This window comes from Miscanthus floridulus, chromosome 5, assembly GCF_019320115.1.
Source record: "Miscanthus floridulus cultivar M001 chromosome 5, ASM1932011v1, whole genome shotgun sequence".
NCBI lineage: Eukaryota > Viridiplantae > Streptophyta > Magnoliopsida > Poales > Poaceae > Miscanthus > Miscanthus floridulus.
The window spans coordinates 47,973,047-47,996,862 of record NC_089584.1 but is presented as its reverse complement, the minus strand read 5'-3'; the positions used below and the strand labels follow the sequence as shown (position 1 = coordinate 47,996,862).

The 23,816-nt window shown below is 49.8% G+C and overlaps 1 protein-coding gene and 1 pseudogene across 1 annotated transcript; both read right to left on the bottom strand.

Moving 5' to 3' along the window:
• Nucleotides 1–17,755: 17,755 nt before the first annotated feature.
• Nucleotides 17,756–19,149, bottom strand: LOC136452132 (uncharacterized; annotated as a pseudogene).
• A 793-nt stretch (nucleotides 19,150–19,942) lies between these two features.
• LOC136452130 (GDSL esterase/lipase At1g09390-like) lies at nucleotides 19,943–22,614 on the bottom strand. Its single transcript, XM_066452770.1, has 3 exons — nucleotides 22,246–22,614; nucleotides 20,417–21,040; nucleotides 19,943–20,325 (listed from the first exon to the last, which is right to left on the bottom strand). The coding sequence occupies exons 1-3, from the start codon at nucleotides 22,535–22,537 to the stop codon at nucleotides 20,093–20,095; spliced, it is 1,149 nt and encodes a 382-aa protein (XP_066308867.1). The 5' UTR covers nucleotides 22,538–22,614; the 3' UTR covers nucleotides 19,943–20,092.
• Between the last annotated feature and the right edge of the window lie 1,202 nt (nucleotides 22,615–23,816).

Below are 23,816 nucleotides of genomic sequence, written 5' to 3'. Positions count from 1 at the left end.
TCGATAGCTATCTCCAATTTTCCACAAATATTCCTACAAATATGAATCTACATAATACCAAGCTTTCTAATTAGAATTTATGAGCCTGTCATCATAATAGCTAACTGTGAACTTAACTACACTAACAAATAGATGGTGTTTTTGTGAACCTAAGAAAATTAGTCTTGCTATTTTTTGACAACTATGCAATTTACTATGATTTATCGAAGTTCAATTCATAACTAAAATAAATAAACATTTCTAATTTACTGGAATTTAAGGAAACTGAATCCAACCCCTCGGCCCAAGTCGCTGGCTCGGCCTACCACGGCGCGACGCGCGCGCCAGCGCAGCACGGCCCACGCACGTGCGCGGTCCAGCCGGCCAATGCCCGCGATAAGGGAAGACCCTCACGCGATGGCAAATATGCATGGACACCCCCGAAGTACTATGTATTCATAGCGAGCTCTAGGACACTATTCCACCAGTCTATGGTTTTATAGCTGCACCCTCCCCTTTCTCCTTCTTTACCGCGGCGAAGTCCCCTGGCACCCGTGCGTGCACTAGCGCGACGGCGCGGGCACCGGGCGGTCACATCAGCGTCATCCGAGCCTCTACTACCTAACTAAGGGGCCAATGATTATCTTAGGGACAAAGCGCGGCGACTAGAGGCTTCATGGCAAACAGGGGTGCCATGCCGAGCCCCCTCCCCAGCGGTGGTCCCTTCCCTGCAATGGCGGGCATGTTCCCGTGAGTGACAGCGAAGACGGAGCAAGCAACTAAGCTAGAGAGCTCAAGGGACTACCCACGAATACCTTCACATTGATGGTATGGCCAGAGACGGCCTAAGCTGAGCTGGCCACATGCACACCGATGCCGCAGTGGCGCACAGCGATGACACGGCCATGTCAGGGAAGGTTGGACTGCTGCAACACTATGATCGAGGTGCGTAGGATGCTTAGGAGGGTAAAGCAGAGCTAGTGGTGCACTGAATTGCCACGGGGTGCCTTGGTTGCGAGGTAAGCCGACGCCGCAGACCGCCCCGGTCTTATGGACCCAATGGCACGGCGTTACAAAATTGAAACCTACGACGGAGCTATAGGTAGCGATGTGGGGTCGATAGGACTGCAGGCTACCTAGCAGAGTCGAGGACGTAGTCAATTTGTAACAGGGCACTGCTACCATGACAAATTTGAAAGAACCGCCCTGGAGGCCACGGAGACAGCGGAGGCACAGGAGGTCCTAGTGTGGCTTGGCTCGGTCCGGCTACGGATGTCAACGCAATAGACAAACACGTGCCATGATGGGGGACAGTGGGACATGCTCTAGGCGACTATCCGCATGGCTGTGGCTGCAAGCCGACGAGGCTCGGCATGGTGTCGCAGCGGCAGTGCCAGATAAGGAAAACACAGTGCGAGTGACAAGGAGGTGATGGGGGAGCAGGTTGTCGTCCTTCACGTGAACAACCAAGGTGAGTCAGCGGAGTAGTGCCGTGCGTGGCTGCTAGCGGCGTGTAGCGTGAACAGTAGGGCAGGGCATGGCTCGACAGAGCTTGGTCAGTGGCCCAGCCGCAGCGCGTCAGCCGCGGTGCTATGACCCACGCGCCAACAAGTGCCAGTAGGTGGACAAGGCAGCCGCATCAAGACCCAGCGCGCGGGTGCCTCGACGGTGGCAGCGTGGATGTGGCCAGCGCTGCGGTGCACGTGCGTTTGGGTGAGCCAGCAGCGGCGGACACGGCCAGCAGCGGCGATGGCCGCGGTCAGCGCACGTGGTAGACGGTCGACGCGTGGTGGCAGACGGCCTTAGCACGTAGCGCAAGGCCATGCGCGTGCATAGGCGCGGTGGTGGGGCACAGGCGGCGTGGCAGCAGGACCTGGCCGGCACACATGTACTAGCGAGTTATCCCAAATCTGACCTACGAGATGTACTAGCGAGTTATCCTTGTCCTCGACCGCACATGTTTCATCGCCATTCGCAAAACGTTCTATACATTTTTGTTCAACAAAATTCAATCTAGTGACATATCGCATAACATTGTTTCATGTTTCGCATAAATGTTTCAAGTGTCTAACATTGATTTATAATTTGTTTTATACACAGATGCACATAAATATGATGCTCATGCGATGTTAGCAAGAACAGTACAATGTAACACCGAGGGTGTTACAACGCTAGAGTCCAACGTTCGGTCGATCTGACCTGCTCGTCCGGTCATCCCGTTTTTCAGTGAACTGAGGAGCCAATGACTTTATTTCATGGGGGCTTCTATTTAAGCCCAATGGGTAGCTCAAGCTCGCTCTCTTGGCCATTTGCATTGCATAGCAACCTTGTGAGCTTAGCCAAAGCCCTCCCACTTATCTCCATCATTGATTTATCATCTTTGTGAGATTGGGAGAGAATCTAAGTGCATTGCTTGAATGATTGCATCTAGTGGCACTTGGTATTCGTGTTTCGCTGTGGGATTCACTTGTTACTATTGGTGGTTGCTGCCACCTAGACGACAGCAATGATCGTTGAGCGGAGGTTAGTGATTGTCTTTGGCTCCGATCATGGTGATTGTGATGGGTCTTGTGCCTTCCCCGTCAGAGTGTCAAAAGGTAACTCTAGTGGATTGCTTGTGTCATTGAGTTTTTTGCCTTGTGGATAGGTTCTTGCGGTGTCCAATTGTGTGGATGAGGTTTGTGCAACACCTCTTAGTCGCCGAACCACCAAGCGTTGGTCGACACAACGGGGACGTAGCGTGTTGGCAAGCACATGAACCTTAGGAGAAAATTGGTTGTCTCTTGCCCTTTGGTATTCTCCCGATGATTGATAAAGTAGTCATCTTGTGATTGGTTCATTCCTCATGCATCAATATAATCACCTCACTTACTCATTTACATTCCCACAAATTAGCTATAGCAAGCTCTTTAGTGTAGCTAAAATTGAGAGCTTGCTTTGTGGATTAAGTTCATCTAGTGGAGCTCTTTAGTGTAGCATTTGTGAGAGTTCTTAGTGAGTAGTGACCTAGTAAATTGTGTGCCTAGTGATCATAACAACTAGAATTGTTGGATAGGTGGCTTGCAACCCTTGTAGAGCTAGAGCAAGTTTGTTTTTCGCTATTTGTCATACTAATCAAATTGCTCTAGTTGATTTGTAGATTTTTAAATAGGCTATTCACCCCCCTCTAGCCATATTAGGACCTTTTATAACAACACTTGCCTTGATGGCATGAGTGTTGCGCTCAATGAGCTCGCTACTGGGCACGTTCGAGTGGAATCCGGGTCCGTCATCCGCTGACGGGGTCGACAGAGCCCTCATGTGGCATTCCACTACTTCTTAACCCATCTCCTGATAGATGCCTAAGCCATTCGATAGGCTTAGGTGGCCCATTGGCTTCTCCTCAATGGAGATTCTATGGTTTTGGCTCAAGGTTAGAATCAAACGAGAAAGGTCAAGATGTCCCTGTCCGCTTCTGAGTAGGGTCGGGCAAGGCCGCTGGGGCTCATCTCAGTTTTTCTCCCGTGGCTCTATTTGACATGAGGTAGCCTTGAGCCCTTCATGGGCTAGCCTTCGAACCTCGATCAATTGCCACTCATATCGAATGAGGCAACTACCACATCATGACGCATCGCGAAGCGTTGAGATGCAACAATTGCACATGCAATGCTTGGATATATGGGATGAATGTATGATATAATGGAAATGAAAGTGGGGGTTGGTGATGTTACCTTGGTGGCATGAGTGATAGGGAGCTCTTACCGGACAGGTCTATGCGGGGTTTAGGTCCGACGTTTACGACGGGGCCGGCGTAACCTGCACGAGCACCTCAATTTTTCATTTCTGTCTCTCGGTAGTGATCTAAGCCATTCGATCGACTTGGGTGATCTTACAGCTTCTCCTTGAAGGAGATTCAGCAGGTAGACCCCTCCAAACCCTTCTCGAGAAGGCGGATGCTAAAGCTTGGGTTGCGGGGACAAAGAATTCGACCACGCTGGTGAACCAAAAGATCATAGTTGCTGGGGCATAGGGTCTAGTGGTTTGACCAGTTTTACTCAAAGTTTATACTCGTACACCGTGCCTTTGGTTTTTAAATGTATGGAGGGATCGGGCAAAGAGAATGTCTAAACGAATAGACACTCTCGGTAGCCCCCAAGCGATGTCCGTGCCCCTGCCGTTGCGGGGGTCGGAGGCTCGGTAGTGAAATTGATATGTAAAGTAAGTAAATAAGAGTGCTTATCTTTCAGAGACCGTCCATCGCTCAGCATTTGCCTAGGCTGTCCGATCAACTTAGGAGGCCCGTTGGTCTCCCCTTGATGGAGGCCCCATCATTGGGCCCTTCTAGGTCCTGCCTAGGAAGGCGGAGAGCTGCCTGCATGCGGTTGCGCCTTGTTTCTCACACCCGGTGTGCGGTAGTGGTGGGCCAAGCCCAAGCCACATCCTGTTTGACCAGGCATCGTCTCATCGACCAAGCGCATCTCGTCAGTTAAGACGCGTCCCATCGAATTCCTATCTACATTAAATAGGGGAAGGGAGAAGGTTTTTTGCCCCAGTCCTTCATCTTCCTCCAACTGTTGCATCTCCTCCTTAAATAGGGGAAGGGAGAGGGTTCTCGTCCCATTCCTCAGCCTATTCTTGAGTTGCTGCCTCCCCTCCTTCCTTCTTGCCGAGTGCATTCGTGCGTCATGGCGGTTCCTATGTGAGAGAGGGTAATGCGAGGGAGAGGTGGACTCACAGATCCATTCATGAATCCAGAGCGCGATGTCGAGCTGGAGGTCATCCAACGTAGATGAGATGGTGCTGGCCACCTTCACCGAGAAGGAGCCGCTTCTGCCAAAGGAGGAGGCATGCTAGAGGGTGCTGCACGTCGCTGGCTTTGTCACTGTCTGTGAGGCCTTTGTCGGGATGGAGTCGTACATAGGCTTCTTCCGATGAATCTTCCCTGGGCAAGCCTTGTCGGTGGGGAAGCCACCTAGGACTGCACCAATGGGGGGTTTAACCCTTGCAGCTGCTCAAGTTGGCTAGTTCATCAAGTTTGATGAGACATCGGAGACATCCACCAGCCATGGTGGCCATACTTTGGTGGGTAGCGTCCCTATCCAGGAGCTGCCTTGTCTCAAGGCACCGTTGTTAGGGTTGCAGCTAATCACGATGGTGTAGTCCCTAGATGCCTCGGTGAAGACACCACGGTCACTGATGTGGTGCTCGACGTTGCAGATGATGACACCCTTAGGGATCCTGTGGAGTGGTAGGACATTGCCGATGGAGAGCGTGGTTCGGCCACCGCAGTAGTATTTAGAGTAGAAGTGGTCAGCAGATATAACCATTTAAGTTGTGGGAGAGCCCCCGTGTGAATAGTTTTCTGTATTCATGAATACATCAGTCCCTTTTTGTGATGAAATCACTTTGTAAGGGGAAGCTCGTCCCATCCATTTCTCAACAATGTTCATGTTGTTCGATCGATTTGGGCTACCTGCTGAAACAAGAATTTCTTGTAGATCTAAAGGATACGGACGTCTCATGTAGGAAATTAGTTAAGCAGGGAAGCCAAGCGGTGAAACTTGTAACAAATGGATAAGCTTTCAATATTTTGTTACAGCAAACAACTTCTTATTTGTTCTCCCCTTTTTGTGTAAAAAAGGTTTAGCGCATCCCGACCATTTCTGTGGTTAAGGTCGCAAAAGATCAGAGTGTGGGCGGGCTAATTCTGATCACGCTAGTGAGCAAAGAGACCATAGCCGTTGGGGCGTGGGTTTCCTGTAGTCCTACCAATTATACTCAGGAATTGTTCCCGTAAATTAAGCTCTTAGGAATTAACGTGAAAAAGGAGGGCGTGCGTAGAGAATATTTGGAAGATAAATGTACTTATACCAGCCCTCGAGTGAGGCCCGGCCCCTCGTGCTTGCTGGGGTCGGATGTCACAAAAGATTGGGGATTTCAATGATGAAACTGATAGGAGAAAGTATGCATTTATTTAGGAGTAAAAGCGACATAGCTGCTCAATGTTCCAGGCGTTGGTGAAGACTTCACCATTGAAGGTTTTCAGCTTGTAGGCGCATGGCCGTAGTACTTCCACGATGACGTATGGCCCCTCCCAAGACAGGGAGAGCTTGTGGCGGTCCTTGTTGCTCTGCACGAGGTGGAGAACTAGGTCCCCGATGTTGAAGGCTTGGTCCTGCACCCTTCGGCTGTGGTACCATCGTAACGCCTGCTGGTACTTGGTCGAGCGAAGGAGGGCAACATCGTGAGCTTCATCTAGCTGGTCCATGGCATCTTCGTGGGATGTCTTAGCTCCTTGTTTGTCATATGCTCTGATCCTTGGTGCTCTATAGTCAAGGTCGGTTGGGAGGATGGCCTTAGAACCGTAGACCATGAAGAAAGGCATGTAGCCAGTGGCTCGACTAGGGGTTGTCCTTAGGCTCCATAGTACCATGGGGAGCTTGGTGACCCACCATGTGCCGAACTTGTTCAGCCGGTTGAAGATCCTAGACTTGAGGCCCTATAGGACCATGCCATTTGTGTGCTCGACCTGCCCGTTTGTTTGGGGTGCACGATGGCGGCCCAATTGACCTGGATGTGGTATTCATCGCAGAATCAAAGGAACTTTTTTCCGGTGAATTGCGTACCATTGTCCATGATGATGGAGTTTGGAACTCCAAAGCGATGGACAATGTCGAGGAAGAACAGCACGGCTTGCTCATATTTGATCGTGGAGATCGGCCGAGCTTCTATCCACTTTGTAAACTTGTCTATGGTGACAAGCAAGTGGGTGTAGCCCCCAGGCACCTTCTTTAGAGGTCCAACTAGATCAAGCCCCCAGACCATGAAGGGCCACGTGATGGGGATCATCTGGAGTGCCTGGGCTGAGAGGTGAGTTTGCCGAGTGTAGTACTGACACCCTTCGCAGGTGCGCATGATCTGTTCGGCGTCGGCTACTACAGTGGGCTAGTAGAAACCCTATCGGAATGTATTTCCAACCAAGGTTCTAGGCGCAGTGTGGTGACCATAGACTCTGCCATGGATATTGCTCAGCAAACGCTTCCCCTGTTCGATGGGGATGCAGCGCTATAGGATTCTGGTGTGGCTCCACTTATAGAGTTTGCCCTCCACAAGAACAAATGACTTGGCGTGACATGCGAGCCATCGAGCTTCCATCTTGTCCATTGACAGCATGTTATGGAGGAGGTAGTCGAGGTAGAGTACCCTCCAGTCGACCAGAGGTTCGAGCTCTGTTGTTGGACCTTCTTCGAGCTCCATGACTTTGGGGCTAGACAGAGCCGACGGTTGGCCAGCCCTCGAGGTTGAATCAAGGAGACTGTCATCGGCCTATTCTGACCCCTCATAGCGGACCGATGGCTTGTGTTGGTCATTGGCAAAAACACCCATTGGCATTGGCTCTCGGCTAGATGTCGCCTTTGCAAGTGTGTTAGCTGCCTCATTGAGGCACCTTGGGATGTGATTGAGCTCGAGGCCATCAAATTTGTCCACCAGCCATCAGACTTCTCAGTAGTATGCAGCCATCTTGGCATCGTGATAGCTTGACTCCTTCATGACTTGATCGACGACTAGCTAGGAGTCTCCCCAAATGTCGAGATGTCAGACGCCCAACTCGATGGTGATGCATAGGCTGTTGATGAGTGCTTCATACTCAGCCACATTATTGGATGAGTGGAAATGGAGATGAACCATGTACCTCATACATAACCCAAGGGGCGACACGAAGACTAGCCCTGCATTGGCGCCCTTCTTCATCAATGATCCATCGAAGTACATCGTCCAGTACTCTTGATCGAAGACCACCGGTGGCATTTGGACCTCAGTCCACTCTGCGATGAAATCAGCTAATACCTAGGACTTGATGGCCATCCAAGGGGTATACGAAATGCCTTGGTCCATTAGCTCGAGTGCCCATTTCATGGTTCTCCCGTGGCATCCTAGCTTTGCACGACCTCACCGAGGGGCAACGACGTCACGACCGTCACCGGGTGTGACTCGAAGTAGTGGCGCAACTTCATTTTGGTGATGAGGACCGCATATAGGAGCTTCTAGATTTTGGAGTAGCGGGTCTTAGAGTTGGATGTACCTTGCTGATGAAGTACACAAGGCGATGCACCTTGAGGGCATGCCCCTCTCTTCTCGCACCACTATTAGGGCGGCGCTGACCACTTGCGTGGTGGCCGCTATGTATAGCAGAAGGGATTCTCCATCGGTTGGAAGAACCAAGATCGGGGCCCTTGTCAAAAGCAATTTGACCATATCAAGTGCCTCCTAGGCCTCGGATGTCCATTCGATGTGGTCACCTTTCTTCAAGAGTCGATAAAGGGGGAGACCTCATTCGCCGAGGTATGAGATGAATCAACTAAGTGTGGCAATGCACCCTGTGACTCGTTGAACCCCCTTTATGTTCTAAATTGGGCCCATCCTTGTGATGGCTGAGATTTTCTCTGGGTTGGCTTCAATGCCACACTTGGAGACGATGAAGCCGAGCAGCATACCCCTTGGGACCCTAAAACAAACTTCTCGGGATTGAGTTTGATGTCGTTAGCTTGGAGTTTTGCAAAGGTCTGCTCAAGATCAGCAACAAGGTGGTCAGCCTATTTGGACTTGACCATGATGTCATCAATGTTGGCCTCAATGGTCTGCCCGATGAGGCCCCTAAAACACTTGAGCATACAACGCTGGTATGTAGCCCCAGCATTCTTTAGACCTAACAGAATTGAGACATAGCAGAACGATCCGAAGGGGGTGATGAAAGGTGTTGTGAGCTAGTCAGACTCTTTCATCATGATTTGATGGTACCTGGAGTACGCATCAAGGAAGCAAAGGGTTTTGCACCCCGAGGTAGAGTTGACTATTTGGTCTATGCGCGGTAAAGGAAACAAATCCTTTAGGCATGCCTTGTTGAGACCCGTATAGTCAACACACATCCTCCATTTCTCACTCTTCTTTTGTACAAGGACAGGATTGGCTAACCACTCTAGGTGGTATACTTCCTTGATGAACCCAACTACCGATAGTTTTGCTATCTCTTTGCCGATGGTCCTACATTTTTCCTCATCAAAGCGACACAGGCATTGCTTCACTGGCTTGGAGCCTGGGTGGATCTTTACGGTATGCTCAGTGACTTCTCTCGTTATGCCTAGTATATCTGAGGGTTTCCACTCAAAGATGTCTTTGTTGCCACGGAGTTAGTCGATGAGCGCGCTTTCCTATTCAGAAGAAAGCGTGGTACCGATGGATGCTGTTTTGCCCTCGAAGCTGTCAGGATCTATGAGGACTTCCTTAGAGCTTTCTGCTGGCTCGAAGGACCTGGTTGACTTCTTAGTGTTGGATGCTTCTTCGGTGACCTCTCTCTTGATGGCAGCGAGCTCTCTGGAGGCAATGATTGCTGTGGCATGACCGTAGCACTCGACCTCACACTCATAGGCGTGCTAGAAGGAGGTGCCGACGGTGATGACCCCACCAGGACCTGATATTTTTAGCTTGAGGTGTGTATAGTTGGGGACAGCCATGAACTTCACGTAGCATGGACGTCCTAGGATGGCGTGGAAGGTTTCGGGGAACCTAACCACCTCGAAGGTTAGGGTTTCCGTCCTATAATTGAATGGATCCCCAAAAGTAATGGGCAGATCGATCTGCCTAAGTGGCATGGCTTGCTTTCTAGGCACGATGTCATGGAAAGGTGCTTAGGTTGGGCAGAGATGTGTCCGGTTGATGCCCATTTCGTCGAGCGTCTTGGCATACATGATGTTGAGGCTGCTGCCTCCATCCGTTAGTACTTTGGTGAGCCACTTCGGACCAATGATCGGGTCGACCACGAGCGGATATCTTCCTAAATGTGGGACACTCTCTGGGTGGTCAGTCCGATCAAAGGTTATGATAGCCTCTGACCACCGAAGGAAGGCATGCATGGTCGGTTCGGTCGTATAGACCCTCACGGTGCGCGACCTTCTGACAGTGTTTGAGTCATAGGCCGCTAATCCTCCAAAGATCATGAGGCAACCGTCCGACATTGGAAAGCCATCATTGTTCTCCTCGGCATCGTCTGTGGTGGGGGTAGGGTCCTTTCCATGCTCCCCCTTGTTGGAACCTCTGAATAAGAACCACCGCATGAGGCTGCAGTCCTTGTACAGATGCTTCACAAGGAAAGCATGGTTCGAGCATGGCCCCTCGAGTAGTTTTTTGAAGTGGTTCCAAGCACCCTCCGTGGGCTTCTGACCACCCTTGCGGTCAGCCACAGCTATGAGTGAGTCCTTGTGTTGTTGCTTCTTGTTCTTCTTTTTGGTAGAATGATTGGAGGTGCCTTCATCAGCACCCTTGTCCCGCCTTGCCTTGCCATCAAGATGATCGAAGATCGCTCCAACCGCTTCTTCTCCAGAGGCATGGTTGGTGGCGATGTCCAGGAGTTCCTTGGTGGTTTGCAGGCCCTTGTGTCCCAGCTTATGAACTAGAGACTCGTAGATAGTACTGGATAGGAAAGCTCCTATGACATCAGCATCGGCGATGTTAGGTAGCTCGTTGCACTACCGGGAAAAGTGCCGGATGTACCCATGGAGGGTCTCACTAGCCTTCTGATGGCAGTTTTTGAGGTCCCATGGGTTCCCAGGGCGCTTGTATGTGCCCTAGAAGTTTAACACAAAGATCTCCTTTAGGTCCGCCCAACTCTGGATTGCGTTGGACGGTAGGTGTTCCAACCACACTCATGTCGAATCGGCTAAGAACAGTGGAAGGTTGCGGATAATGAAGTCATCATTATCCGCACCACCGGCTTGGCAGGCAAGTCGATAGTCTTCGAGCCATAATCTGGGGTTTGTCTCCCTAGAGTACTTTGGGATATTGGATGGTGGTCGGTACCTTGGCGGGAAAGCAGCATTGAGGATGTTACAGCTGAAGGCCTAAGGACCCGGTAGGCCAGGGCTTGGGCTTCGGTCCTCGCCGCTATCGTAGCGTCCACCGCGACGAGGATGATAGCCACGATAGGCTCCTTCTCTCGGGCCACTGTTGGTACGTCTACGGGCATTGAGGGTGCTACGTGCGTTGTGGTTGCGGTCAAGACACTAATGTACCGGGACCGTGGCACGCTGCCTACCACCCTATGGTGCTTGGTGGACCGACGCATCCCTACCAGGATGCTCCGAGGGTGTACGATGGCAAGCACTGAGCTCACGTCATTGAGACAATGAACTTTTTGCCTACTGCGCTGCCGCACGCTCGAGTAGCGTGCGAATCTCATGGTGGGCCCGATGGTCCTTGGGCATTGTGACCTCTGGAAGGCCATGAAGTAGGGCCACTGCTGCGGTGATGTTCTAGCTTGCTCAGGCAAAGCGAGGAAGGGCTTCATCGTTGGCGATGATCCTCTGATTTGCATCGCGGGCCATGGTGCATGCGCGCCCACCGTCTCCATGGCGCTTGATCTCCCAATCGAGCTCCGTGCATTCCTACATGAGCTGGAGTCGTGCTTCCTCGATCTCCCAGTGTTGGGCTTTCAGCTGCTCCACCCCCATCTAAGGTGGGGCTGCTCTCTCCCTCTCGGCCTCATTGCTGAGGTTGTTCGCTAGGGTAGCCTCCTCCTTGGAGACACTTTTGACATGTCCCTCAGGGCTACCCGCTATGAAGCATTCCTGGGAGGGGTGATGGCTCCCCCTACTAGAGTTAGAGCTAGAGGATGACCTTGGCTCCTCTGCGAGGACATCGTGGAGAGACTTTGTAACATGTTCGATCACCCCACAAACTCATTGTTCACGGGGGATGGGATCATGCGCTGTGCCACAAGGTGGCTAACGGTCCCAGTGGTGTTGCGGAGACCGAACAGAAGTGTTGTTGGGGCGCTCCATGCAGGGTGTTTTGGAGAGAGGGTGAGGCAGCATGGGTCCTCCCTGGATGGCTGGGGTCCAAGGGAGATGACAAGCTGGCGCTCAAGCCTCCCATAGTTGAGGTCGATGGAGGGGAGAGGTTGGATGGCAATGTGAGCCAACGCCAACTCTCCCTCCACCGTGATGATGAAGTCTAGGTCATCGAAGTGCATGTGTGTGCTCGGGACCTAGCTGATTCCATGGCTAACCATCCATGGCCTGACGTTAACATCGGAACACGCAAAGGTCCTCTACCTAGCGCGCCAACTATCGGTGTTTTGAATAAACACCAACTAGTAAATTTGTATTTGTTGCGCGTTGGGACTGAATGGTGTGCTAAAAGACATAAGGTATATACTGGTTCGGACAGAATGTCCCTACGTCCAGTTTGCTGCTGCTGCTTGTGTTATTAGCATGGAAAGATTCGTAGTAGGGGGTACAAACGATCGAGAGAGGGATGGGTCCCAAGTCTCTAATGGAAAGGTCGAACGGGTGCTGAGAGCTCGGTTGCTGCTCAGCTGTGTGTTATGTGATGCGTGGTGTGTTGAATTTGTCCATCTCCTTAGTGGGGCCCCTGCCATCCCTTTTATAGATCAAGGGGAGGAGGGATTATAGATGGGAGAAAGAGGAAAAACCAGAGGCAGCGAAGGTCCTTCGAAGGTGCTGGGTCTTCCTTTTCCATTGAGCCTGCCCTACTGAAATGGCAGATGGTGCCAAGGATAGCATGTTCGCTGATCCTAATAGGGCCATGCTCTGGCTTCGTTCAGCAAGTGGTCACGTCCCATCCCACTCCGATGGGCGGCGCGGCGCACCAGGGTGTCGAGCCATGACCCCATGGGGAGTAGATGGTGTAGAGGCTCCATGTTCATTACTATAGATGACATGAGTTTCCTTCTTGGACCATAGCGGTTGTCGTATGTTTCCATCAGGATTCGTGTCCGAGGGCAAATGTCGGCGCCCATAACACTATAGGATAAATGTCGGCGCCCGCAACACTGTTGGGGCTCTGACATGCCTGGAAGGGCTTAAAGCGCCTATTTGGTTATATCCTGATGGTACTTCCCTGCAGGCGTGCAGGGTATGGTACTTGGTATTGCGGTTGACTTGAATGTCCTGCCTTATCTGCATGCATGGTTATGAAGGAGCAGTGCACAGGCGTCGGGCAAGGCGGAGCCTGCCCCCGGACGTCGGGCGAGACGGAGCCTGCCCTCAGACATCGGACGAGAGCCTACGCTCGAACGTCAGGCGAGGCAGAGCCTGCCCCCAGACGTCTGGTGAGGCGGAGTCTACTCCCAGACGTCGAGCGAGGCAGAGTCCTACCCTCGGGGGTTGGGCGAGGCGGAGTCTGCCCTAGACGTTAGGCGAGGCGGAACTGGCCCTCAAGGGTCGGGCGAAGCGGAACTGGGCCTTAGGGGTCGGGCGAGGCGGAGCCAACCTTCGGTCATTGGGTAAGAAGTGTAGATGTGTTCTTGTCTATTCGGAAGCATCAACGTTTGATGGTTATTAGCTCCTCCTCTTTATGTACCCCAGTATTCGGTGCCCGACAAAATGATTACGACATGTGTCTGGAAACAGATGAAACATTTTGAACAAACGCTTGCAACGTGCCTTTGAAACACTTGCAACATATGAAACATGTGCAATATCCTCTGATCTACTTTTGCAACATCAAGATAAAATAATTGCAACATATATCTGAAACGTCTGAAACACTTGAAACATACATATGCAACATAGGGGAGGGAAGGTCGGGGTAGTCAATTTCAATCGTCGGGGTGGGAGCCGGTGGCGAGCGGCGGCACGTGAGCACCACCAGCATCAGCCATGCTCGTGGGTCCCCTTGGCTTAGCCGAGGAAGACTTGAGGTGCCACGGCACATGTGCCCCAGCGGCCATGACGGGGTAGCAGCGCGCCAAACGACGATGGGCGACGGACGAATGGTGAGTGATCGATTGACACAGGTGATTGCCATGAAGGTGAGCGCACGACCGACAATGGGGGGAAGGGCACGGCGCGATAGCCTAGCGAGCGCACGCTGAGGAAGGGGGTAGATGGATGAGCAGCCACTCCAAGCGACGTAGGTGGCTGGCACGTAGGTGAGCGGCACAGGGAGCAAGGGCGCGTGGCGCGGCTAGCGACGGGGAAAGTGTAGGGTCGATATGGCGGACTAGAGGGAGGTGAATAGTCCTTTTTAAATTTAATCATGTCAGCTAACCGAAACAAATACGGAATTAAAATAATCGGTCTAGCCAAGACTACACCCCTCTATCGAAGTTCACAAGCACCTTATAAAGATCCTAATTAGGCAACAAAGGTGTCGGGCTAGCTAGAGCTCACCTAATCAATTCTAGAAGCAAGGTCACATGAACCTATGCCACTAGTAGTTCAAGCAACGAGGGAGCTCTTACACATGCTAGTAAGTAAAAGCACAAAGCCACCTAAGCTCACTAGCAATGCTCAATAACAAGGCTACACAAGCCAAATTATAGAGCGCAAATTTCTTAGCTACACAAACTAAGCAATGTGACTAACAAGGTTACTCAAACCGAATTAGTCACGCAAGGGAGCTACTTATATGCTACACAAGCAAGAAGGTAACTTGCAAGTTGCACAAGCTAACTAATTACAAGAGCAACTACACAAGCACAATGTAAATGAAGTAAATACAAGCTTGTGTAACGATGATGAAAACCAACGGGAATACAAGGATGACATGATGATTTTTATCCCGAGGTTCAGTGCTTGACAACACGCTAGTCTCCATTGAGACAAGCTCCAAGGTTGTCGTCGGTCCTCTTGCTGGTGGTGACCCGCAAGTCATACTCTCCCACGTGGAGTGCTTACTACAAGCTGTAGCACTTGACCTAGTCAGACCACTTATCGTCCTTCGCGTCTCTCTCTACTAGAGTTGCTCTTCGTGGCTCCCTCGGGTTAAGCACAATCCCCCTCACAATCACTTCTCTGGAGCACCGCACAATCTTCTTTGCATGCTTCAACGGAGACCACCACCAAGCCGTCTAAGAGGTGGCAACCTCCAAGAGTAACAAGCACCACCTGCTTGCAACTCGATCACCTAGTGCCACTCGATGCAACCTCACAATGCAACCGCACTAGAATCGCTCACTCACTCGATCGGATGAACACTATCAAGCTCAAGTGAGTTAAAGGGCTCCCAAGCACACCTACACAAGCCACCAAGGCTCAAGGGTGCTCAGCACTCGACCAAAGGCCAACCAACACTTCTATTTATAGCCCCACAGGCTAAAATAATCGTTACCCCTTCACTGGGCAGATTTTGGAACGACCAGACACGCAGGTCTTGTGCACCGGACGCGTCCGGTGTGGTGAACGGATGCGTCCGGTCGCTGCTTGACCGCCACATGTCCCATTCAAACGAAGTAGCCGTTGCCATCCAACGGCCCTCTCTAACACACTCTCACGCGACGCATCAGATGCACTGTAGCGAAGTGATCAAACGTAGGAGGGGCAGCGTCTGATCGAGTCCACAGAGTCAGAGGCAGGAGAAGAATTAGAGTCGGTTTGGTTCAGCCGTGAACTGTGAAAAAAATTCTAGAGAGTCATAAGTTGTTTGGCCGAAACAACTATAAAATATACCCTCTCTCTTTATTTTCCTTCAAACAGCTGGAAAATGTCTCTTTATTTCTACCCATTTGCAAAAGCATAAAGCTGAAAGACAAAAGTAAGATATAAGGTGTTATAAAAATTGTATTACGCAGGAGCAGCTGCTTCTAGAAGAAGAAAAGAACTTAGGATCCACCCATTTGGTAAGCTTTCAGATTTTTTTTACAGCAGAATCACTTCTAAAAGCTGAACTAAGCACAACCTTATGCCTTGTTTATTTGAGCTTTTGACTACTTTTAGATTAGTAGCTAAAAGCCATAAGCTCACTCCCTATTTGTTTAGGCTTTTGGCTTAAGAGAGTGAGCTTCTGTTTGGCTTTCGGAAGTTTTTTTGACTTTTGAAAGGGTCCAAAAGCTTGAAGCTCAAACCAACGTGCCCTTAGTCTATCATGTCCGTTGTCCTCTCTAGAGTTCTCTCTGTTACTTTCCCTGTCTTAAAATAGAGGTCATTCTCGTTTCTTAAGAAGTCATTTTTTTAACTTTGACCAATTATATAAAAAAAGATATTAATATTTATAATACATAATTAGTATCATTAGATATATCGTTGAATATACTTTTATAATAAAATTATTTAAAGATATAAATGTTGCATGTATTTTCTACGAAATCTTAGTTAAATTTGAGAAAATTTGACATGCACGTAGCCCATAACAACTTTCTTAGAGCTCGTTCGGTTACAGTAGATTGATGGCAGGAATCGTTCCGGTTAACAAAACTTATACAAATTAAATAAGGCCTTGTTCTCTTTATAAATTTTTTGAACCTGATGAATAGTACCATTTTTGTCTTATTTGACAAATATTGTCCAATCGTGGATCAACTAGGCTCAAAAGATTCATCTCGTGATTTCCAACTAAACTGTGTAATTAGTTATTTTGTTACCTATATTTAATACTTCATGTAAGTGGCTAAAAATTAATGTGATGGAGAGGAAGTGAAAAAACTTAGAATTTAGATGGCATATAAACCAGGCCTAAGAATTCCCGGTCGAAACTCTTCGTGGGGAGTAGTTCTTGCAAAACCGAACGGAGCCTTACTGGGAAGGAGGGGGTATTTAACAATTATATTCCACAGGCCAGTACACTTCCGTAGCCCTGTAATAACTCGGGTGTTTCTATCCTTGCTCACTCGATTCCGTGGCCGTCCATCCACGCTTTCAACGGAGCAGATTGTAGCGGTCTCGGGGCCATGGTGGCAGGGTGGTGTAGGCAGTCGCACGCTGCTGCGCGCATGCGGCCATTCAGCTTTGCTGACGCACGATGGTAAGCGGTGGAGTGCAAGCAGCTGCAAGTGCAGTGGCTGCTGGTGCAGTGCATTCTACCGGCTGTCCAGTCAAGTCACATCACCTGGGTTCTTGCATGCACCCATTATATATATTTAGACCTGATTTACTGATCGAACGGATCGCGACTACTCTGCGTTACGATTTTTTAAGCATAATTTATGATTTAATAATACGATGCTACGGTAAACATATAATCATGATAGATTAATTATGCTTAATAAATTTCTCTAGAGAATTATCGAGGACTTATGTAATTTATTTTATTATTACTATTCAAATACTCCCATATGACACCATATATGACACATCTAAACTTTAGCCTCTAGATTTAAACGAGACCTTATTCCTTTTATTAAAGCATACTACATCCTATTGGACCATATTTTACTATTTCTATTTGGGTGTAAGTTTATGTGTTTGTTAATGTAATTTTTCAATCCGTATGTTTTCTATGTTTTTTTTTGCTTTGATCTTCTTCTAAGTTGCCTTTCATAGAAATTATCTGTTTAATTTGTACTTTTTATATGTTTTTTGCTTTGAATTTCTTCTAATTTGCCTTACATAGAACTAATCTGTTTAATTTGTTTTTTCTATGTTTTTTGCTTTGATCTTCTTCCAATTTGCCTTTCATAAAACTAATATGTTTTTTCTATGTTTTTTGCTTTGATTTTCTTCTAATTTGCTTTTCATGATACTGATTTGTTTAATTTGTATTTTTTCTATGTTTTCTTGTTTTGATTTTGATCTCTTTTCATTTGGTTTGTTAGATGTTGATCTTGTGGTTATGGGAATCAAGTGTTGTAGAGGCTTAAACACTCGATTTAGTTTGCTTGGTAGATTCGAGTGTTTTAATGTGTTTTCTCACTCGGGTGTCAGGAGGGTATAAGAGCATCTCCAGCAGTAGCCCCAAAAATAGAGTCCCTACTTTTCATTTGGGTGCTTCCCCTACTTTTGGGGTCCCTGCTTTCTGGGCTGAACTCCAGCAGTAGCCCCTAAAATAATTAACTTGCGCCATGTCACGCCCACAAATGCTCCACGAGATCGTTTCGGAGTTTCTCATGTCCTTCTTTATCTTCAATCTCCTTGTGTATCCTGAGAAACTCGGACATCACATTTGGATTGCGGCATTGGTATTCCTCCTTCCTCAACTCCTCACCCCCATCCTGATCATAGTCATATCCCCCAACATCATCGTCATCTTTCTCATTCTCAATTATCATATTATGCAAGATCACACATGCTGTCAAAATGTACCATAGCATCTTCTTGCCCCAAAATCTTGCTGGACCCCTGATCATGGCAAAGCGTGACTGTAGAACACCAAATGCTCTCTCAACATCCTTCCTAGCCGCTTCTTGAGCTTGTGTGAAGTGAGACTTCTTGTTATCCTGTGGATTTCTGTAGCTCTTCACAAATGTAGCCCAAGAAGGATAGATCCCATCTGCCAAATAATAACCCATGGTGTACTTATTGCCATTCACAGTGTACTCAATTGGAGGTGAAGTTCCTGAAGTTAGTCGCTGAAAAAGGGGAGACCTTCGAAGTACATTGATATCATTAAGTGATCCTGGTAAACCAAAAAATGAATGCCAAATCCACAAATCCTCCGATGCAACCGCTTCAAGGATCATAGTTGGACCATCCACATGTCCTGTGTACACACCTTTCCATGCAGTTGGGCAATTCTTCCACCTCCAATGCATACAGTCAATGCATCCAAGCATACCTTGCCAACCCCTTTTGTTGTTCATCTCTAGCAACCTTGCAGTATCCTCAACAGTGGGTGGCCTCAAGTATTTGAACACCTCAATCATAGTACTCTCAGCAAGTCTCACAACCTCATCCATGGAATCTGCAGGAACATCATAAGCTAGCATCCTAAAAGCTCCAACCACTTTCTGAAGGGCAGTTGCTCCAAGCAACCCCACTGCATTTGGCCTTTGCCTGAAATAGTCATCATGTGCCTCAACTCCTTGAATGATTCTCAAAAACAATGGTTTAGACATTCTGAATCTTCACCGAAAGAATCCGTCATTGTAAATTGGAGGATCTACAAAATAATCTACAACAATGCGCGAGTTACCAGCATGAATGTCTCTTGGCACCACTTGACGACCAGGCATTGAACCACGGCGACGCTTCTTATTATGACTCCTTTTCTTAGTCTCAGCAAGCAATAGCATCAGCGCAACCAAATCATCATCGTCCGATTCTTCTTCCTCCCACCATTGCTCAAAAAATCATCTTCATCATCGGTGAACACCATCTGCAGTATCATTGTCACATATTAATTTACAATTTCAGCAAAACATAGTCATCAGACAAGAATCAATGCTCAAGAAGCCACACACACGTATCCTTGATTGACATGCATACTACTAGCAAGGCAAAAGTACCTCCCAGATGTATATCTCGGCCACACACACACTTCATAGAACCAATCAATCGATGAAATCGAATCACATGATACAATATTCGTTAAATCCAAACACAGGACAAGCCGCAGGCCAATAACTCTGACGACGACGGTGCCGTGGAGCAGGCCAAACATAGGATAGATTAAATCAAAGGCAGTGAGGCATACCTGCACCGCACAAACAGATGACTGACGACGGTGCCGTGGAGCAGATAGCGGAGGTGTTCAGATCAGCTCGCGTCGCGTCCACGACGAGTGGGCGCGGACTGGGACAGGAATCGCAGTCACTGGGGAGTCCACGCCGGCGGGAAATCGCGGGGCCAGGCGAGTCTGCGCCGCCGGGAAGTCGCGGGGGCCGGGCAAGTCCGCGCCACCGGGGAGTCGCGAAGGCTGGGTGAGTCCGCGCTGTCGGGGAGTCGCGAGGCCCGGGTGAGTCCCTGCCGCCGGGGAGCCGTGGAGGCCGGGCGAGTCTGCGCCGCCGGGGAGTTGCGGAGGATTGCGGCAAGCGACGAACCCTAGCAGCGCGCCATGGGGAAAAGTGAGTCGCGTGCGAGCGGGAGACTGGGGAACGACGCGCGCGGGGGAAAACGAACAGAAACTGCCGTTTCGGGGCTGTGTCGAGACCCAACAGCGATGCGGTCTGGAGGGTGGAATTCGTTGGGCCAACAAATTTCGGGTCCATAGTTAGGGGCCTGCTGCTGGAGTTGCTCTAAATCACCCGACATTTGAGTAGACAGACCCGCATCCAAAGCCCAGCGTTATTGCTTGAGTTTCACAAGTAGCGTGACAATTGGGTAAATCGCGAATTATTCAGTATGATATGCGGTGCTTGTACATTTCTTAGTTACACAAATGGATATTCATTGCAAGAGATTATTCTCGCAACTGAATCGCTCAGCTTTGCTTGGCATGCACTGGCAAGGCAAAGCGGTCATGCTCATGCCTGGCAGAAGTAGTCGAAGGGCATTTTGGGCGTGGAGAATTGGCCGGAGAGGATCTTTGCAGCCACGACGGCGTTTGCGGCGTCGGTATAGTGCACGCCGTCCCAACTGACGAACTTGGTGCCGTCCTCGCACACCCGGAAGCCCGGGCCGAGGCAGCTCACGTTGGCGTTGTAGTTGTAGGGCGGCCCGCCGTAGCCGCAGCACGCCATGAGCGGCTCCTCGAACCCTGAAACAAACTGTGATGAGGAGCTGGCATCGACCGCGAAGCCTGACGACATGGATGTATGCATGGAGCTGGTCAATCGCTCACGACTCACCGTAGGCGGTGTGGTTGGCGATGAGGTCGTACTTGATGAGCAAGACGTCGGTGCAGACGATGGTGGCGCCACGCAGCTGCGACCTGAGGCCGTCGCAGGCGGCGCACAGCTGGGCGTTTAACTCGTAGGCGCCGTCGTTGAGGGTCTTGAGACAGCCGCTGTCGTCGAGGTCGCTGTCGTCGGGCCTGGGCGCGGCGAGCTTCTGGGGCAGGCAGCCCAGAGGGCCGGTGCCGTGGACCCAGAAGTTCTTGGCACCGTTGTAGTAGAGGGTCATGATAGCATCCTTTATCTCTGACACTATAGCCGGGATCCTCTGGTGGACGACGTCGTCGTAGGGCGCTCCGCTCCCGAACGCGGCGGACAGGTCGTTCTGGCCGATGTCGATGAGGTAGAGCGCGTTCCGGAAGCCGTCGGCGTCGACGGGAGCGGTCCCGCCGCCGTGGGCGATGAGGTCGAGCGAGCGCTGCTTGAAGTGGAGGAACTGCTGGACCTGGACGTGGAGCGCGAAGGGGACGTTGCGGGGCAGCGTGGAGGAGCCGGAGATGGCGAAGTTGGCGCCGCCGGTGAAGTCGGAGCCCACGGCCTCCAGGTACGGGCTCAGGTAGCTCATGTTCAGGCTCTCACCTGTTTTGCATTCCATAGGTTGAAACTAACAATATTAGTACAGTGAGGCGCCGGCAAAGTGGCAATCGACTCGAGTACTGGTACTGCACGGTAACATCGGCAGGACCCAACGCGGTGCCGGATTCTTCAGTCAGGGGGAGAAAGGACCCAGCTCAATGCTGCTGACACCAGACGGCTGTTACAACCGTCTTGGGTTGCAGAGTGATGGACTCAGCAGAAACAGAGAGAGGCATCACGAGAGCATGGCAGAGCAAACTCCCGGCGTACAACGCAAGGCCATAGATATCTATAGGAAACGAACTACCGCTGCGTACAGGATCCATAATCATGGTCATGGAAATATAATTCATATAGAAATTGTATGTAGAAATGGCGAAAACATGCAATCCACCGCCACCACTCTGGGTCTTGTTTGGATGTGCATGTATTCATCTCAATACACATGTGTCGAAGTGGATTGAAGTGGAATTAAACTAAGTTCCATTCCAATCCGTTCCAACACGTACGTATGGATTGAAGTGAATACACGTGCCTCCAAACAAGACCTCGATGGGAAAAGGAGGGGGACAAATACAATGGAGGTCACAAATGTGGAACACAGTACTGGAAGTGCACGATAGGTAGCACTAGCAAACTGGTGGCGCCTCTCGACGCATATACATACTACCACATGCCAGTAGAAAACTAAAGAAGGAAGAAGAAAGACTAGATATATGCCGCTGTCGACCGGATTCTTCGGCTGTGAGCTTTTAATTTTGTGGAATGAAACTCATGGTTGGTGCGTGATCCCTTGTCATTGTCTTGAGATGGTCGGGCCGTGCACGCGCGCTGCTTGTCATTTACAAAGACCGCTTGCTTGCGACTATCAAGCGTGTGTACGTCACCATCAGTTGCCACCAACAAGAACAAAGCTAGCTGCTTCACCGTCGAGCTGCTTCCGCCGCGCACTGATCAGATCAAAATCGATCATCACTACGCCAACAGCTAGCATATCATCACACGATAGTGGAGAGGGCGCAAATTAAACATGGATCGACAAGACGATCACATACAGCTGCATCGCTCTCAGATATCGTCGCGTGCGTGAGTAGTGGACGAACACGAACTGACGATACGCATACATGCGGAAGGAGGAGGAGCACCTAGCAGCAGCACGGCACGGGCCGGAGTAGCTTAGCTACTAGGCACGGACACGGGTGACTCACAGAGGTAGTCGATGACGAGGCGGCCGTCGCAGAGGCGTCCGGTGGATCGGCGGAAGAAGACGCGGCCCTCGGGGAGCGGGTAGTAGTACCCCAGCCCTGCCGCCACGCCGCCCGTGTCCGTGTTGGAGTCCCCGAACGCGAACACCACGGGCCGCCTCGCGCACGCCGCCGCCGCTGGCGCTGGGTCGTCATCCTGTCCGGACACCGTCGACGACGACACCGCCGAAAGGACGACGACAGCGACCGTCATGAGCACGGCCACCACAGGCGGCGCACCACCGCCAGCAGCCATGGCCGTGTCCTGCTGTGCAGTTAAGGACACTGCTTAATTGGACACAGGCACGATCGCTACACAATAGAGAAAATCGAACTCGGATCGAGGCCGGGGCAGGAGTCTGTGTCGTGTGTTTATATAGCTAGCCGTGTAGTGGCTAAGCAAGTGGGCGGTGGTCCGGCAGGTGCAGGCGCAGTGCCATGCCCCAGCAGAGAGTGCGACACGCACCACCACATCTCGGTCATGTTTCGTGTATGTCAGTGTGTGCCATGACAATATGACATGCATGCATGCAACGTTCACGGATCACGGACCGTGTGTTCTGATTCCAAAAATCATGCAACATGCACGTACTGCTCCATCACGATGCATGGTACTAGCTAGTGATGAGTAGTAGCTATAGGAGCGAAAAAAGAAGGATGGTACTGACAGCAGGTATATCTAAGGGGGCGGTGTACAGTGTACAGTGTATTGCTTTTGTGGGCGCATCATCATAGCAACAAATAAAAACGTAGGATCTAGAGTGGTTCACGAGTGCCGCAGACCGCAATATGAGATACTAAGTACGGTACACTACTAGCTAGCTTGGCAGTTTTGTAATGAAATTGACATCAATTGCAAAGTGATAGTATAATTGCATTTGTTCATGTTCAAGTGTTGAAATTGTGTTGATTAACTGAGGTTGATGCAATACACTCATGGGAGTGGTGTTGCATGGGCTGATGCTGAGTCAAATAGTAGACTTGTGCTTGTACATGGTTGGTTGTTCATGAGTAGGCGTTGCTTGAGGCCGAATATGGTCCGTGATGGATTAAAATTAGGTCCACACCCAAGGTTTTATGACTAAATTCAAGGAGGAACTGATGTCTTATTGGGCAAGGATGTTACGTGGGATGTTCGGGTAAGAGAACATTGCATGTGGGGACTTGTTGATGCACAGATTCATTTGTAACTCGGTGTCAGCTAAAATGGAAATTACATGGAGACCTAGAAAAAAAAATTCATACCGGAAAATTTAGCACTTCAAATGGAGATGTACCAAAAATTTTGTACTGCGGATGTGATGTACAAAAAAATTCATGCTGTAGATGGTGATCTATGAAGGATCGTACTGCATATATGTGATGCACGAACAATTTTGTACTATTGATAGAAATGTACCAAAAAGTTCTTACCACATATAGTGATGTACGAAGGATCTTACTGCTAATATAATATACGAAAAATTTCGTACTGCAAATATGGATATACTTTTTCTTTTTCAAAGGGTAAATTCTCGTTATTCAAAGACAAGATA

Coding starts and splice junctions, on each gene's coding strand:
- LOC136452130 (XM_066452770.1), bottom strand. CDS start 22,537: ATGGCTGCTGGCGGTGGTGCGCCGCCTGTGGTGGCCGTGCTCATGACG. Junction 21,041..22,245: donor CCTCGTCATCGACTACCTCT/GTGAGTCACCCG, acceptor AATGCAAAACAG/GTGAGAGCCTGAACATGAGC. Junction 20,326..20,416: donor CGCCAACCACACCGCCTACG/GTGAGTCGTGAG, acceptor AGTTTGTTTCAG/GGTTCGAGGAGCCGCTCATG.